The sequence below is a fragment of the Enoplosus armatus genome, chromosome 21, assembly GCF_043641665.1.
Source record: "Enoplosus armatus isolate fEnoArm2 chromosome 21, fEnoArm2.hap1, whole genome shotgun sequence".
Lineage (NCBI taxonomy): Eukaryota > Metazoa > Chordata > Actinopteri > Centrarchiformes > Enoplosidae > Enoplosus > Enoplosus armatus.
The window spans coordinates 18,168,577-18,182,741 of record NC_092200.1 but is presented as its reverse complement, the minus strand read 5'-3'; the positions used below and the strand labels follow the sequence as shown (position 1 = coordinate 18,182,741).

The following is a 14,165-nucleotide window of genomic DNA, read 5'->3' as shown; positions in this document are numbered from 1 at the left end:
TCTGTAAGTAAAACTTTACTGCGAATGTCATGATGCCACAAATGGGTCAGTGACAAATAAAGACAGCTGCTGGATCAAAAGGGTGAATGGAGAAGGGGAACTGTTGTGGCCAAACAGGGTATCAGAGTGGATTTGATAGGTTAGCCTCCTTTAAAGGTCCTGTAGAAAGTGAGACATCCACGTCTTGTTTGATCATAAAGCAGCTCTGGGTGCTGCGTAAATACTGTGAAAGCATCGAAACGCTCAGTCCACGGAGGAATGAAACACAGCCCGTATTCAGACTCTGTGCCTTTAAACGAGCCGTCGGGACTTCCTGTAAGGTTGTGATGTCACAACTATACAGTCAGCGCACTCAGCCACCAGGCCAGCAGGTCATCTGCTCCAATCACAGCACCACCCAACAAGTACAGGGACGAGCTCATCCACCCGCTCAGTCTGTCTGAGTTATCGGAGCGCTCTGCTCAGGAACTACTCTTCAAGTGTTTGGAGGTTGTTCAGTTTGTCTCAAACGGCTTGTTTCAGACAGGGGGGGGGGGTGGGTGCTGAGGGGCCGCAGAAAGGACCAGGAGAAGATACATAAGGACTTTTTTCAACTGGGAATCATGCAAAGCTGCTCTAGTGGAGTCCCAGAATAAAAACTTAGAGCTGGAAATGAGCAGAATATGGGACCTTTTAAAGCTCCCAACACATCCACCGAGGACCAAGTAAGCGCTGTGGTTGTTGGAACCACAGTGGCTGTAAATGGCTTGTTAAAAAGGCATTCAGATTATGTATTCAAGTCATATAAATATACTCAAGGACATGTGGTTGTGTTGTGTTTAGTCTCAAACTCCCATGTGAATGAATATTAGGGTTGCTGCTATTATTTTAGTTTGTCATTGTTTGTCCTGAAGGTCCTGCGAGGCGGCGGTGGGGGGGTGGGGCAATGCCTTCAGAGTGGTCAGAGGGGCTCGTTTGAACAGCCTTGAAATTGGAGGTGTGTCCTCACCCACTTGGCCAGTCCTGCTTGAGCTAAGCCGTATGTTAGCTGCTGATGTGTCGACAGGCCCCTCTGCGCTTTTGTTAATAACCCAGAAACGTTCAGTCGCACCGTGATAAACAAGCTCTCTCTCTCTCTCTCTCTCTTTTCTGTCGCCACAGCATTTCGATGGTAAATATTCAAGGCTCAAGGTTCAACTTTTCATCCTACAATCGTGGAAAGTGTGCATATCCCACCCCTAATGCTGATTATTAACACCGATATCATTATCAATACCCATGGAATAAAACCAGAGGTAAAAACAACGTAAAACTGTACTCCATTAGCAATTTAAAAAAAAAAGGCCCTCGGCTACGAAGATGTAAATTACTGATAAAATAACAGGCTGAATTGCAATCATATGTAATCATTTTTGCCACCGCAATTATGTTGGAAACTTGGACGCTGCTGTTAAAAGTTAATTGGAAACATTTCATTCCCTCCATATCTGCGGCAACTACAGCAGGTTTTGGTTCCGAATGATTACGGTTCCATAAAGATAGGACGTTTTCTTATTGATTTATAGGAGACTTGCACTTGGGTTGCAGGGAAAGGGCTCGCGCCCCCCCCCCCCCCCCCCCCCGTTCTCTCTTTCCCACTTCTCTTCCTCCCACAGCACATTGTATTGTATCAAACTGTGTGCGTCTTGCCGAGTCCCCCCCCCCCCACATGGCCTTGGATGCGAACCGCATGGCCTCTTTTCAAACAGCACTGTGAGAGGCTGCTGTCCTCTCTCTCTCTCTCAGGTCAGGTGCATCTTCACCCCTCGGTGATCTCTCCGCTCTCCTCTGATTTACTGTTGCGCGTTATAACACGGACGCACCAGCGCAGCCGTGTTACATTCCCTGCAGTCGTTCTGCCGTAGCCTCAGGCCCGGATCGATCACCCACCTGACGGGTGACGCAGACGTGTGACTTCTGTCAGGGAGAAGATAAGCGCAGATCCGTGTTGTGTGTTACGCTGTGCTGCAGTGAATCATTGTTGACAGGCACACCATTAAATGATAATTCTGGCAATATTCTATATTTTACTTAAACCAGTACTGAATGTGTCCTACTAACAAGTATTGTGTGTGTGTGTGTGTGTGTGTGTGTGTGTGTGTGTCCAAAGCCTGATATATCTTGTTCCACTGTGCCACAGAGCTCCACTGTTGTCCAAAAACTAAATTAAAAAATTAACTAAAAAAATTAAAAACACATCAGTGAGTCACACTGTTGCACTGGGTAACATGTTCTTTCATTACCATGAACACACACACACACTGTAGTTTATTTTGACACAACCCCAGAAACACCGTCCCGCTGCCAGAAATACTCAGCAAATGTGGATTAATCCGCCACTGAAAATAGTCCCCAACAAATGCGCTATGTCCTTAAGACTTTGTTTCCTTGGATAATGTGAAAGACAATTAACAATAACAAATAACTTGCAATTTCTTACTATTGAACATTTTACTACTGCATTTACTGCTACAGTGGTCTTCTGAGGTAACAACAGCCCCGCCCTCTAACTTCCGCCTCCAGTTCACACACTGCCATGTGTACTTTGTCTGTCCTGTAGACCACCATGGAGGAGGCTGACCTGCTGAAGGAGAGGCTGCAGGCGATCACGGTAAGGACCAGTTCTGTGCTTCCGGTAGTAATAGGAGAAAGCTAGGATACAAATAAAGAGAGCTGCTTTGCTGACCTGAACTCCTCTTTTTGAAATTATTTTTTTTTTTGGGGGGGGGGGTAACTTAACTTACCTTAGATATATTCCAATCAACATTGAATGTCTACAAAATCCACGGTAGTCAATATTTGTCTATTTTACCAATAAAAAAATAGGGTAAAGGGCATTTTTTTTTAATATATATAGAATATAAAAATATGGAAATGTATGTATTCCCCCAGTCTTAGAGCAAGTCCACATTTTCAGGCCTGTCTTCATACAGACTTGCATGCCGCATTCACATTGAAAGACTTACGTAATTGTTCCTTACATCCTGTCTTATCCTCTCCTAATATGACTCCAGTGTAAGAGACAGGAGGAAAAAAAACCCACAGTCCCGGTTCTGTGTTGAAAGACATTCTGAAGTTCAGCCGAAGCTAACGTGAGGCGGCTGCAGTTCTGAGTCGGACAAGTCCAGTCGGGATCTTCCAAAGTTATAGTCTTACTTTTGGAACACTGGAAGATACCCACTTAATCCTGATTAAAGTAACTCATACTGTTGAGTATTAGGGCCATTGAAGTTTCAAAACAAAAACGAGAGGGGTAATATTCCAAGAAATACAAACCAACCACAAGAAAAACACAGACACAACAAAAAGCTACGCGTAATACAGCCTCTATGCTAGACTCATAACTCATGGTCTTTCAGAATTAGCGTTTCCAACACCAAGACACCCACTGAGCATACAGTTGGGAAGTAGCACCCTAGCTAGCTAATTCAGTGCCCCCATCTCGCTGTTATTTCCCAAGCAACTGCAGCTGGACTGACGCTTCCATGGGAACGCGGTTTCCATGGGAACGCAGCCGTCCAGGCTTTCATCAAACGGAAGCAGATCCAACCTTGCAAAGTTTGTGGCTTTAATCCCGGAATATATATATATATATAATGACCCTAATACGCTGTCGTACAAAATGCATTTTCACACAGAGCCAGGATTGTGGACTGTGGCCCCATCTCTTCCGGTGAAATCACATTAGGAAGGAAAATCTCTTCATGGCCGATAACTCAATGCACAAATGGGCATGTGGGTATTGTCTGTAAGACGGACCTGAAAATCGTGCAGAATCATCCAAAACCAAGACATCATTTTTAGGATGCCGGTCTGTGCTTTTGCCATTGTTCATTATTCTTCATGTAACTCATGAAAGATGAACATATATGTCGAACCTGTGAATTTGGATTACAGTTTCCGAGAATGTTACTTTAGTAGTGACATCTGCAGTGGATGCACCCATATATATTGTATGGTCATATCAATGATGAACCCATGCAGAATGAAGTTTAAACTCTTACACTTAAGAGTAGCATGCAATGGCTCAACAACGTGTATTGTTTCGAGCAATAGATTCGGTGGGTCTGAGCAGGATGCCGTGATGCAGCGCTGAGCCGTTTCCAAGCAAGCAAGAGTCTGAAAATAAAAAAAAAGTGTGGGTGGGTTGTAGTTGCAGGACGACAGAGCTGTAGAGGAAAACCTTCAGAGTTCTGCCGCCTTGGTATATCCGGTACCTCCAGACCACAACAGGGACCAAAAGGCCGTTATCTGGCCTGATTCTCCTAGCCTTATTCTTGCAGCGCCTGGTGTAAATATATATATATTTTTTGCGGTCCTGTTTGGTGCTGTTTTTCGTACCAGGGGACCTCTCATAGGCTTGGAGGCTAAAGGAATATTTCGTTTTTTTTCTTCCTGACAATATTAACAGAACAGAATGTGAATAATGACGTAGGAACATCACTTTGACACGAGTCTTGCTGCAAAAAGCAATGAGTTGAAAAATAAAGGAGAAAATCGCATTTTTTATTTTTGGTATATTATTTGTATATTGATTGCCAAAACTTTGCAAAGACGTTTTAGGGCCCCTGAAAAGATCTGCTCTGCTGCCCTGCCTTCCCCTCTTCAGACATTTCAGACACATCAGAACCCCCCCCCCCACCCCCCCGCCCAACAGCTATCTGAAGGTGGAAAACAAACAACGATGAGTTGCCAATGAGGTAATTAAATGAGGACCATTTGATTGGTAAGCGTCTAGTTGTCGTGGTGCCAGTTGCCCCCCCCCCCCCCCCCCCCCCCCCCCCGCGAAATGGTGTTCACGGTCCCGACATTTCAGCAAAGTGACGTCACTGAGTCCGACGCAGACGGAGACAGAGCTATAAATACCAGCAGACGTCATCTGGGAGATCCCCTTTCACTGGGGATTAGTGCCACATTGATCCAAGATCCAGGGGCTAATTTTAGCCCACAGTGACCCCCCCCCCACCCCATCAGTGTGACATCCAGGAACACAAGGCTTGTGTTTTGATGCCGAGCTAATGATTAGAGCACACTAAGCAGCGTGTTTGCGGGCGATTATCCAGGCAGGACAAATATGTGGTCCGTTATTAAATTACTTTTAAAAGTCCAGCTGGCAATCTAACTTAATTTAAGGTGAAATTATATTTTCCACAGGAGGGGGTTATTCGCCGGGAAAGTTGTAGGGGTTGTAGCGAACAGGTGGACACACGCACACACACACACACACACACATACACAAACAACAGGTAGGCTGGGTGAGGTCATGAAGATTGTGTTGCATTTTTTCAGCTATTTATGGCCGTCGGCGTCCAGCTGTCAGCCCAAGGTTGAAGTGTCAGCACGGGGAGACAACAGGTGGAATAGTTTCCATGCTGTTAAATGTACACATGTTGTAAAAGTATGTTCTGCATCCCCCCAACCCCACCCCCCCCCACCCCCCACACACAGAACAAAAGGAGGATCCAGGAGAACATCGCCAAGAAGAGAAGACAGATCGAGGAGGAGAAATTAAAACTCCAGTACATAAAGGTACTTTTTACTGTAACGACAGCAAGAAAAAACAACCTGCAGAATGTGGCTCTAGCATCGTATTCCGTTCTAATAAAGAACATTGCAGAGCAGAAATGCGTCTCCAGCAGACACTGAACCGCAAAGACTCCCAGGAGGAACTCCGGGATGAAGGCTTTGTGATTTCATTTGCCTCGTCTCAGAGCTAATAACACCGCCGCAATCTGTTTCAAAATTTCAGCACAAACTGTGAAGCATGGCCGGGCCTTAATTTCACAAATATTAACTGGAGTCCCCCCCCCCCTGCAGCCGCGTATGACTTCCAATATTGTTCTTAGTAGTTGTTTCACTGTCTTTTCAGTCTTTTCTTTAAAGCTGCATTCATCAAGCACACCACATCGTAAACAACTTTTGAAATGCGAATTGGACTCTCAAATGCTGTTGGCAGCCGTAACTGAGGTTCCTGTGTGTGTGTGTGTGTGTGTGTGTGTGTGTGTGTGTGTGTGTGTGTTGGTGGGGTTTGATTGACAGAAGAAAGCCCTCAGGGAGCAGTGGCTGATGGACGGTCTGAGTCAGCAGTCGGAGGAGGAACAGGAGGCCATGAGGCTTCAGGCCCACGACGAGCGGCGGCAGAGCGACGAGCTGCAGAGCAACATCGTCAGGTAACCTGAACCCGGAGAGCACCTGGAAACTGCAGTGAGTCCCACGGGCAGAACTAAAGCGCCATGTGGGTGAAGGCATTTATATTTAGTTGAAGCCTGCAGAGACTGAGTGAAAGCCTCGGTGCTGCTTCAGAAGCAGAAGCTCTATAGCTTTGCACGTATTTGCCACCCTCAATCTTCTATATAGAACCATTTAAAGGTTCAATCAGTATGCCTTTTACTGCCTTGGTTGGCCACAAGCAACATTTTTGTTTTTTTTCAATAATTCCGCAGAATTACCGTGATCTGATGTTAATTCAACTGCTATCACTAGTTTAAAATAACCTGTAATATTTATCATTGTCATTAGCATTTGCCAAGAAAAATAAAAAGAGAGGTGGTTTCAGATTGACCGTATTGACCGTCATCAAGCAGTTGCACCATATGAAAACGCTACTGTACGCAACGTAAATCGTGGGCTACATTACAAGAGGTTGAAATGCAAAATGAACAGGGGGGGCCGACGCGTACAAGCTAGTTTTGAGGAGACGCACAATATGCGTGTTGTTGGAAAACAGTCATCAACAGCGCATCATCAGCAGAAAGTCTACAGGAACGAATGACTGATTATGTGTACAGAGCCAAAACACAACGGTAATCAAATGGACATGAAGCGCTGTCAACCGCTGACAGGCTTGTTTTCTACAACCTCAAGGTGTTTGTCTGTGTGTGTGTGTGTGTGTGTGTGTGTGTGTGTGTGTGTGTGCGGGGGGGGGGATAAACACCAGACTGGGTCACCTGAAGTGCCCGTCAGCGGCATGTGTGCCAGTCAAAGCGCAGACAGGTTAAGCTTCTTCTTCATTAGGTAACAGGACTGCTTAGCCGTTGGCTTAGCGCGAAACACGCGCGCAAACCACTGCGCAGCGGCGTGGGATTCTTTTAAACAGCGCGCTGGGTGGATATGAAGGAAGGACGTGTCAAATGTGTACAATCCGTCAGTCAACCGCTAGTTTACAACGGGCCAGGAGCGTCCATAAAACTGCCTGAACTTGTTTTATGACAGTTGATTAGTGCATCGGAAAGCATTATGAGTGATATACCCCATGTAGAATATGGCCGTATATGACCACCTGTCATCATATGAAGCAAGTTCCCTGCTTTTGTCACTGATGACAACCGAGCCAACTCCATTTATTGATGGAATTCTAGCAAGCGGACACTGAATGAAGTTGACGTGTGGCTTTGCGAAGCTTGAACAAACTCATTTGGCTCGCATGGACCAGGTATGTACCAGATAAACGTTCACGGTGCTCACCTGCTGAGAACTAACCGGTCTAAATCAACCTGCCCCCCCCCTGAGGGAGAGCAAATTGACTCCTAATGTGTGTTGATGTGAGCGCGGGATTGGACTAAACTCGCCCTGCTAGCCGAGCCCTCTCCGTGCTGCATCCTGGGAGCTGGATCAATGATGAAGTCACGCGGGCAAATCTGTGGACAAAAACACACGGGACGGGCTGTGAAAGAACCCTGAGCAGCCCCCTGTTATTGACAATAAAATACCACCTGCGGGCCCCCGAGGCGGACTGAGCTTCATGAACATGAACTGCAGATCTCGAGATGTTTAAAAAGTTTATGAGGTCCTCATTGTTTCTAAACCGATTTAAACGGAGTGAAGAAATGACCAAAATATGCAAATACAAAATGTCAAAAATGTAACAAAAAAACATGGTTACACATTAGACTTAACCTGATCTGGAACTCTAACCCGCCGAAAGTCCCAACGCAGCTCGTTTCTCTCTCGCGCAGAATCGAGAAGGAGATCGAGGCCTTGGAAACGGAGGAGCTCAACATCTCGGCCAATGAAGAAGCCGTCCTGAAGCGGCTGAAAGAGGTGGAGAGGACGCCTGAGGACATCATCAAGGTAGGCTCAAATAACACCAATCTGCTTGCTTTGCTGCTTTGTTGTGATTAATTCGGCTACAGCGTGCAGCTTTTTCGCCTCACGGCAATGAAGCGTGACGAGATCTAACAATCCCTCAGCTTTTAACAAACGCACTCGGCCGATTCCTGATGAACACACGGGTCTCTGTGTGGACACGGTGATGAAGCCTGAACGCTGTGCACTCCAAAGCCTCTTCAGCTGGTGCCTCTCTCTCGTTATGATATGTTCCCTCTTGCCGAGAAAAGCTACGACGTTTGCCCCTTCGTCACAATGAATACACAGCTCATGATAGGTTTGATAAATGTATCTCTTCCTTTAGCTGATGTGTAAGTTTCACGTGAAATATCGGCTCCGTAGAGAACATTTATCTGTAAAAGTCGATTCGATCGCCAAACACATTCGTTGTACGGCAACTGAGCACGTCCCTGAGAACCTTGTTTTTGCTGACCTCCGGTAGCCTTAACCCTTGCCGGGTTAGGTGAACTGGCAACCCTAAGCGGCCTGCGGTTGTGAATGTGAGAGTGACTGGTTGTCTCTCCGGAGGTGTTGCTGCACTGCTGAACTGAAGAATGCAAGCGGCTTTGTTGGCTGGGCCTTTGTTGCTTCTAGTGCTTGAGTAGTAGAGTTTGAAGGTTTAAAGGTCCCAAAAGTGAGATCTCCGTGTCTTGTGTGATTGTAAAGCAGGTCTAGGTGCTGTACAAATACTGGGGAAGCATCAAAACACCCGTATTCAGACACTGCGCCTTTAAAACGAGCCGTCAGGACTTCCGTAAGGTTGTGATGTCACAGCTATACAGTCAGCGCCCTCAGCCACGCCCCCCCCCCCCCCCCCCCCCCTCCCAGCAGGTCAACTGATCCGGGCACAGCACCACCCACCAAGTGCAGGGACACTCATCCACCCGCTCAGTCTGAGTCTGAGTTATAAGAGCGCTCTGCTCAGGAACTACTCTTCAAGTGTTTGGAGGTTGTTCAGTTTGTCTCAAACGGCTTGTTTCAGACAGAGGGGGGGGGGGGCTGAGGGCCAGGAGAAGATACATAAGGACTTTTTTCAACTGTGAATCATGCAAAGCTGCTCTAGTGGAAGTCCCAGAATAAAAAAATGTAGAGCTGAAATGAGAAGAACATGGGAGCTCAATCATTTCATCCTCCATCCCCATGAGCATTTAGATAACAAGCAGAATTATGTTGTCTATGTTACAAAGTATTTCGGAATGTGTGCTTTCGCCATATTTTACCGGCCAGTGTGTAAAATGTGATTCCACATCGGTCGATGTCATGGTGTGCATGTGCAGTGTTGTTATACGCTCTTAACATCTGTTTGCGTGTGCGCCTATTAGCATGCAGTTAGTGTGTAACATGGAATTGGGATTGTCTTGATTTAAGTCACCCCGTCACGTCCAAATGTGCATTTCTTTATTTGAACAACAGACAAAACTAAACTCTTATGAATTATGAACACTACTGGTTTGCTTAGAACCCAAGAGGTTGGTACGAGCTCAGCTTCAATTTCACAATGTTCTCGGAGGTCGGAGAAAAATTCCGACTCTGTCAGAGGTGTGGGTTGTGTGAGATAGAATTCGGGTTTTCAACTCAGTAAATAGATTCTAGCGCTTTCTACGAAACTGCTGTATGGAATTCAAATGTCATCGCTTTCGACTCACTCCGTGCTGCCTGTGGCTGTGAGATGCACCCACTGAGGACTGTGTGGGTGCGCTCCGGTTCACAAGAGGCTGCTCTGAGTGAACAGGGCGGCAGGTAAATGGATGGCGCACGTGGGGGCTGCGGCCCCCCCCGAGGACTAATATACGCATGATTTGCTTTCTGGTTGCTGTCTGTGCTCACACTTAAAGACGCAGCGAACCATAACTGTGGCTTTAACGTGACATAGCCCATGGACTGCTGACGCGGGACACCATTAATCTGTAGCGCTGCTGTGATGTTGACTTCCTGCCTCTCTCACCGCTTTGACCCTCGACTACTCTGTCTTCACATGTAGGAGCTAAACGCAGAGTTCCAGGCAGGTAAACACTTTTTTTTTTTTTTTTTTTTTTTTTGTAGCATTTTGGTGTGTTGTGATTGGTTAATTAGCTGCTTAACAATATAATTGTTTTTTTTGTGCGTGTGAAAACTAAAATATGTAAGACCAGGCTGTATTAACATACTGATAGATCTGACATTATTAATTAACAAATAGTCATAATGTTTAACCTATTGTTGATATACTAACCATTTTAACCGTTAACCTTTATTGTTTATCATTCAGATTTGAGCAATGAGCGTTTTTTGGACCCGTCATTTTGAGATTATGATCTAATGTATGTTGACATGTATGTATTTTCTGCCAGCCATTGAATTTTGGAATGGCATTTTAGGCCTTAAGTCCTGATGAGCGCAACACTTATGTTCCTATACCTCTAGATGGTTTTTAAAGGTCAAATAATCAGAGTGAGACGGATCTCAATCTCATGTCTGTGTTCTAAGCAGCTGGAGTCAGAACGTGGTTAGCCTAGCTTAGCGCAAAGACTGGAAGCATCTAGAAAACACGTCAATTTGTGGTTCAAGGGGAAGTCACATGTTTGAACTGTCCTTGTAGTTCACAGTGTGTAGCTCAGCGAGCCTTAGAGGAGTTGGTAAGTGTTTAATACATAACTGGGTCATAATCCGTACCTTAATGATGGTTTGACGCCTTGGTATAACGAGAGCCTTAAATGATGATTTTACTCCTTTAATCTTACCAAACATGGCCGCTCTTGTAATTCACCGTGAGTCACCTTTTTCTCCACAGATGTGACGCGTCTCGTCACCTCGCCGCTCGCAGATATCCCACCGTTCACCCCACTGACACCAGCAAAAACCCCTCTCATGCGCCAGTCTGGTAGTGAAGAGCCAAAGAAAGGTACAGACATCGCCTACGCTTTGAGAACAGTTTTTGCTTTGCTGACCGATCACGCAACTGTCAGGATAATCGGTCGAAAATACGACGAGAGACGAGTGGCTAACCCGCGGAAAAGAAGTATAATTCAAACTGTGCACAGATTTCATTTTCAAGCTAAGTCCCTCAGCTGCACGGTTATGCAGACATCCATTTCAAGCTCTTAAAGCATAGCTGTTTCCGTCAGACTGATTGCCTTGACTGAAAAAAAAAAAAAAAAGAAAAAACGCCTCCTGGTTCCATTATGCTATTTTAAAAACTGTAATTTTACATTTCACCAGGATGCAAATTATGAAGCAATTAGATTTCACTGTGAGGAGAACAGAGCATTCCCATGCCTACCGTTTTGGAACTTTGCTGGAGTCGTGCATCAGAGAAAGCACAGCTTTCATCAGAGCGGGGATCTTGCGGCATTCAATAGTCCAGAGAGATTCACGTTTTGACACTACTGTGTCTTCATCGGAGTCAAAACGGACATGAGGCAGATACACACACACACAGGCGACCCAGAACATATGTGCATTTGCCACGAGAGAGAAGGTTGAACAGGATTTTCAAACCCATTGGCTAATGAATCCAAGGGTCAGAGTTGACGGAGCCAAGTTGACGGAGCCAAGTGCCACACCTCGTTCACTACAATCACAAACACAATCAAAGAATACAGATGTACCTTAAAATGAAAATGATCCTAACCCTAAGCCTAAGTCCAAGTACTCTATTGAATATGCATCATCAATTAGAGGAAAGAATTTAAGTAGAGGAACCATTATCCTATGGATTATCCTGTAGATTAGAAATTCTGTTCCGGTGACAAATGTACACCTATATCTGTCCATTTTGAATCTGATGAAGACAAAGTAGTGTCAATATGCTAGTCTGTTTGCACTATTAAAGGCTGCAAATCAATCTGCGGGCTCCGGCCCTTTTTCCCCTCTGAAGTTTGCTGTCCTCAATCTGAGAAGCGCCTGAAGCGTACCTCAGCCGCACAAAGCTGTAGGATGCGCAAAGAACCCCATTTTCACCAGGAGAGTATTTCATGTCTGCCAAGACATGCATGCTTATTTGACGCTGCAGCTCACGATTATTTTCAATATCGATTCGTCTGCTGATTATTTTCTCGTTTAGCTCTTGTCTATAAAGTGCCTGTCGCAATTTTCTTAAACCCAAGGTGACCAGAAAGATTGATAAATTGTTTCAGCTCTAATTTGATGCTGGATTATATGATTTACATGCCATGGCCTTACACTGATTTCAATTGAAATGTAGTGTTTAAGTAAGTAAAACAGCATTATGTCAAGTTTTCCAAGCATGCCTTGTTTTTACCCTTTTTTTTTTTTTTTGACAAGAAATGTCATTGAACCATATTTATTTTCTATGTCTTTGTCCAAAGACCTTCATCTAAGACTTTTCTTTATTCCAGCTACGTTTGCGATGGAGATTAGTGTGGAGCATGATATGAGAACAGGCAAAAGTCAGGTGGTCTCTACGGCCACCATCACCCCAGAAACCATCCAGGAGAGGGGGTTAAAGGTGTACGATGATGGCCGCAAGTCTGTGTACGCACTGCACCCAGACAGAGGCAAACTGCACAACGGAGTAGTTGGAGAGATGACGTCCACAGAGGTAGAAGAGCTGCTGCATCAGGCCACAGATAAGAACGTGCCCACTGAGGTGCAGTACCATCAGCCTGTCTACTCTGTACCCTACACAGAGAGCAGCAGGCCTCCAACTCCCAGGACACCAAATAAAACACCAAGGCAAACCCCAACACCCAGCCCCAGCCCCTTCCAGACCATGTCCTCATCCAGAAATGGAGCTCAAATCCTCAGAGAAGAAAACCAGCAAGGCCAAGATCTGGAGGGATGGAAAACCCAGAGCGAAACAACCAGCCCGAGCCTCATCCAGCAAGACTCCATGTCAAGAGCCGAAAGACCTGGAGGAGAAACCAAGATGTCCTACTTCCACATTCCAGGACAATCCAAGTACTTTGGAGCCAAAACTCCACCAGGACTCACCAACAGCCAGACAGATGCGAGCAGTTCAAATCCAGCAGCTCTCGTCTCTGTCAAAGCCAGGTCCGAGGGAATGCCGGCACCCGTACAGCCGGTCTACAGGGCTGTGGATAGCCGAAGTCCTTCACGAGCCAGCCACAAGTCCGAAGTTGATCCTGATGCCTTGATAGAGAGCTCAGGTGATTTCAACAGACACTCGCCCTTCTGTGCAGAGAGTATCACCTCTCTGAACCTCGTCGACACCCTGCCAGAGGAGCTAGAATCCGTCACCATGATCTTCATGGGCTATGAGAACGCTGAGGATGAGGCAGAGGAAGACATCCAGGCTGAGCTGGTGATCATAGGCAACAGCGATGATGATGATGATGATGATGACGACGATGACGAGGCCCAATATGTTAAAAATGAAAGTGGCGGCGAGGAGTGTCTCTCATACCACCCAGAGGGATACAAGAGCAAAGTCTTCCGACCCAAAGTGGGTGTAGCCAAGGTCACAGGCTGCAGGGACATTATGGAGGATGCCTACACAAAGTGGGATGATTTAGGGCTCCACAAGCCAACGTTCATCCACAAGCCTGGAAAGCACAGTCCCTACCTGCAGGGACAGGGGGTGGATGAGTCTGCAAACACAGGCAGCATCAACATGGAGAAGATGAAGCTCTGTTCAACAGGTAGATAGGTGGTCTCTGAGAAAGTGGGCTGTTGAAGGAGGAAAAGTATGAATAGAATTTTGGTGATTCATTCGGCGAATCTCACTTTTCTGTCTTGCTGTCTAATCCCTCGCCGTGTTTTTCTATGGTTCATGGGTTCGAACATATCTTGTGTGCGACTGCATAACCTGCCAATCCGCCCTGCACTGCCTCCCCCTCATGTCGTTTGCTGCAAAAAGCGCTTATCTTGACATGTCTTTGCTTTGCCATTGTGTCTCTCAATCCTTGTGTCGAGGTGATTCAGTAGGCTTTATTGCCACCTCCTGGCGGATTAGCTTCATTACACAGTCACGTTAACATGGGCACAGGGATTGTCAAAGCCTGACCAGTGTTATTCTTTTTGATACCACCGTCTAACGTTATATACTCTATAAATGGTTTATAAGTTGTACAAATTAGATG

General features: G+C 45.9%; 1 protein-coding gene across 1 annotated transcript in view; it reads left to right on the top strand.

Moving 5' to 3' along the window:
• Positions 1-2,584: 2,584 nt before the first annotated feature.
• palmdb (palmdelphin b) overlaps positions 2,585-14,165 on the top strand; it is a 28,655-nt gene continuing 17,074 nt past the window's right edge. The window contains exons 1-4 of the mRNA XM_070927723.1: positions 2,585-2,629; positions 5,467-5,547; positions 6,058-6,188; positions 7,974-8,088. Of these exons, the coding sequence (XP_070783824.1) occupies positions 2,585-2,629; positions 5,467-5,547; positions 6,058-6,188; positions 7,974-8,088 (372 nt within the window). The remainder of the gene's footprint in view (positions 2,630-5,466; positions 5,548-6,057; positions 6,189-7,973; positions 8,089-14,165) is intronic.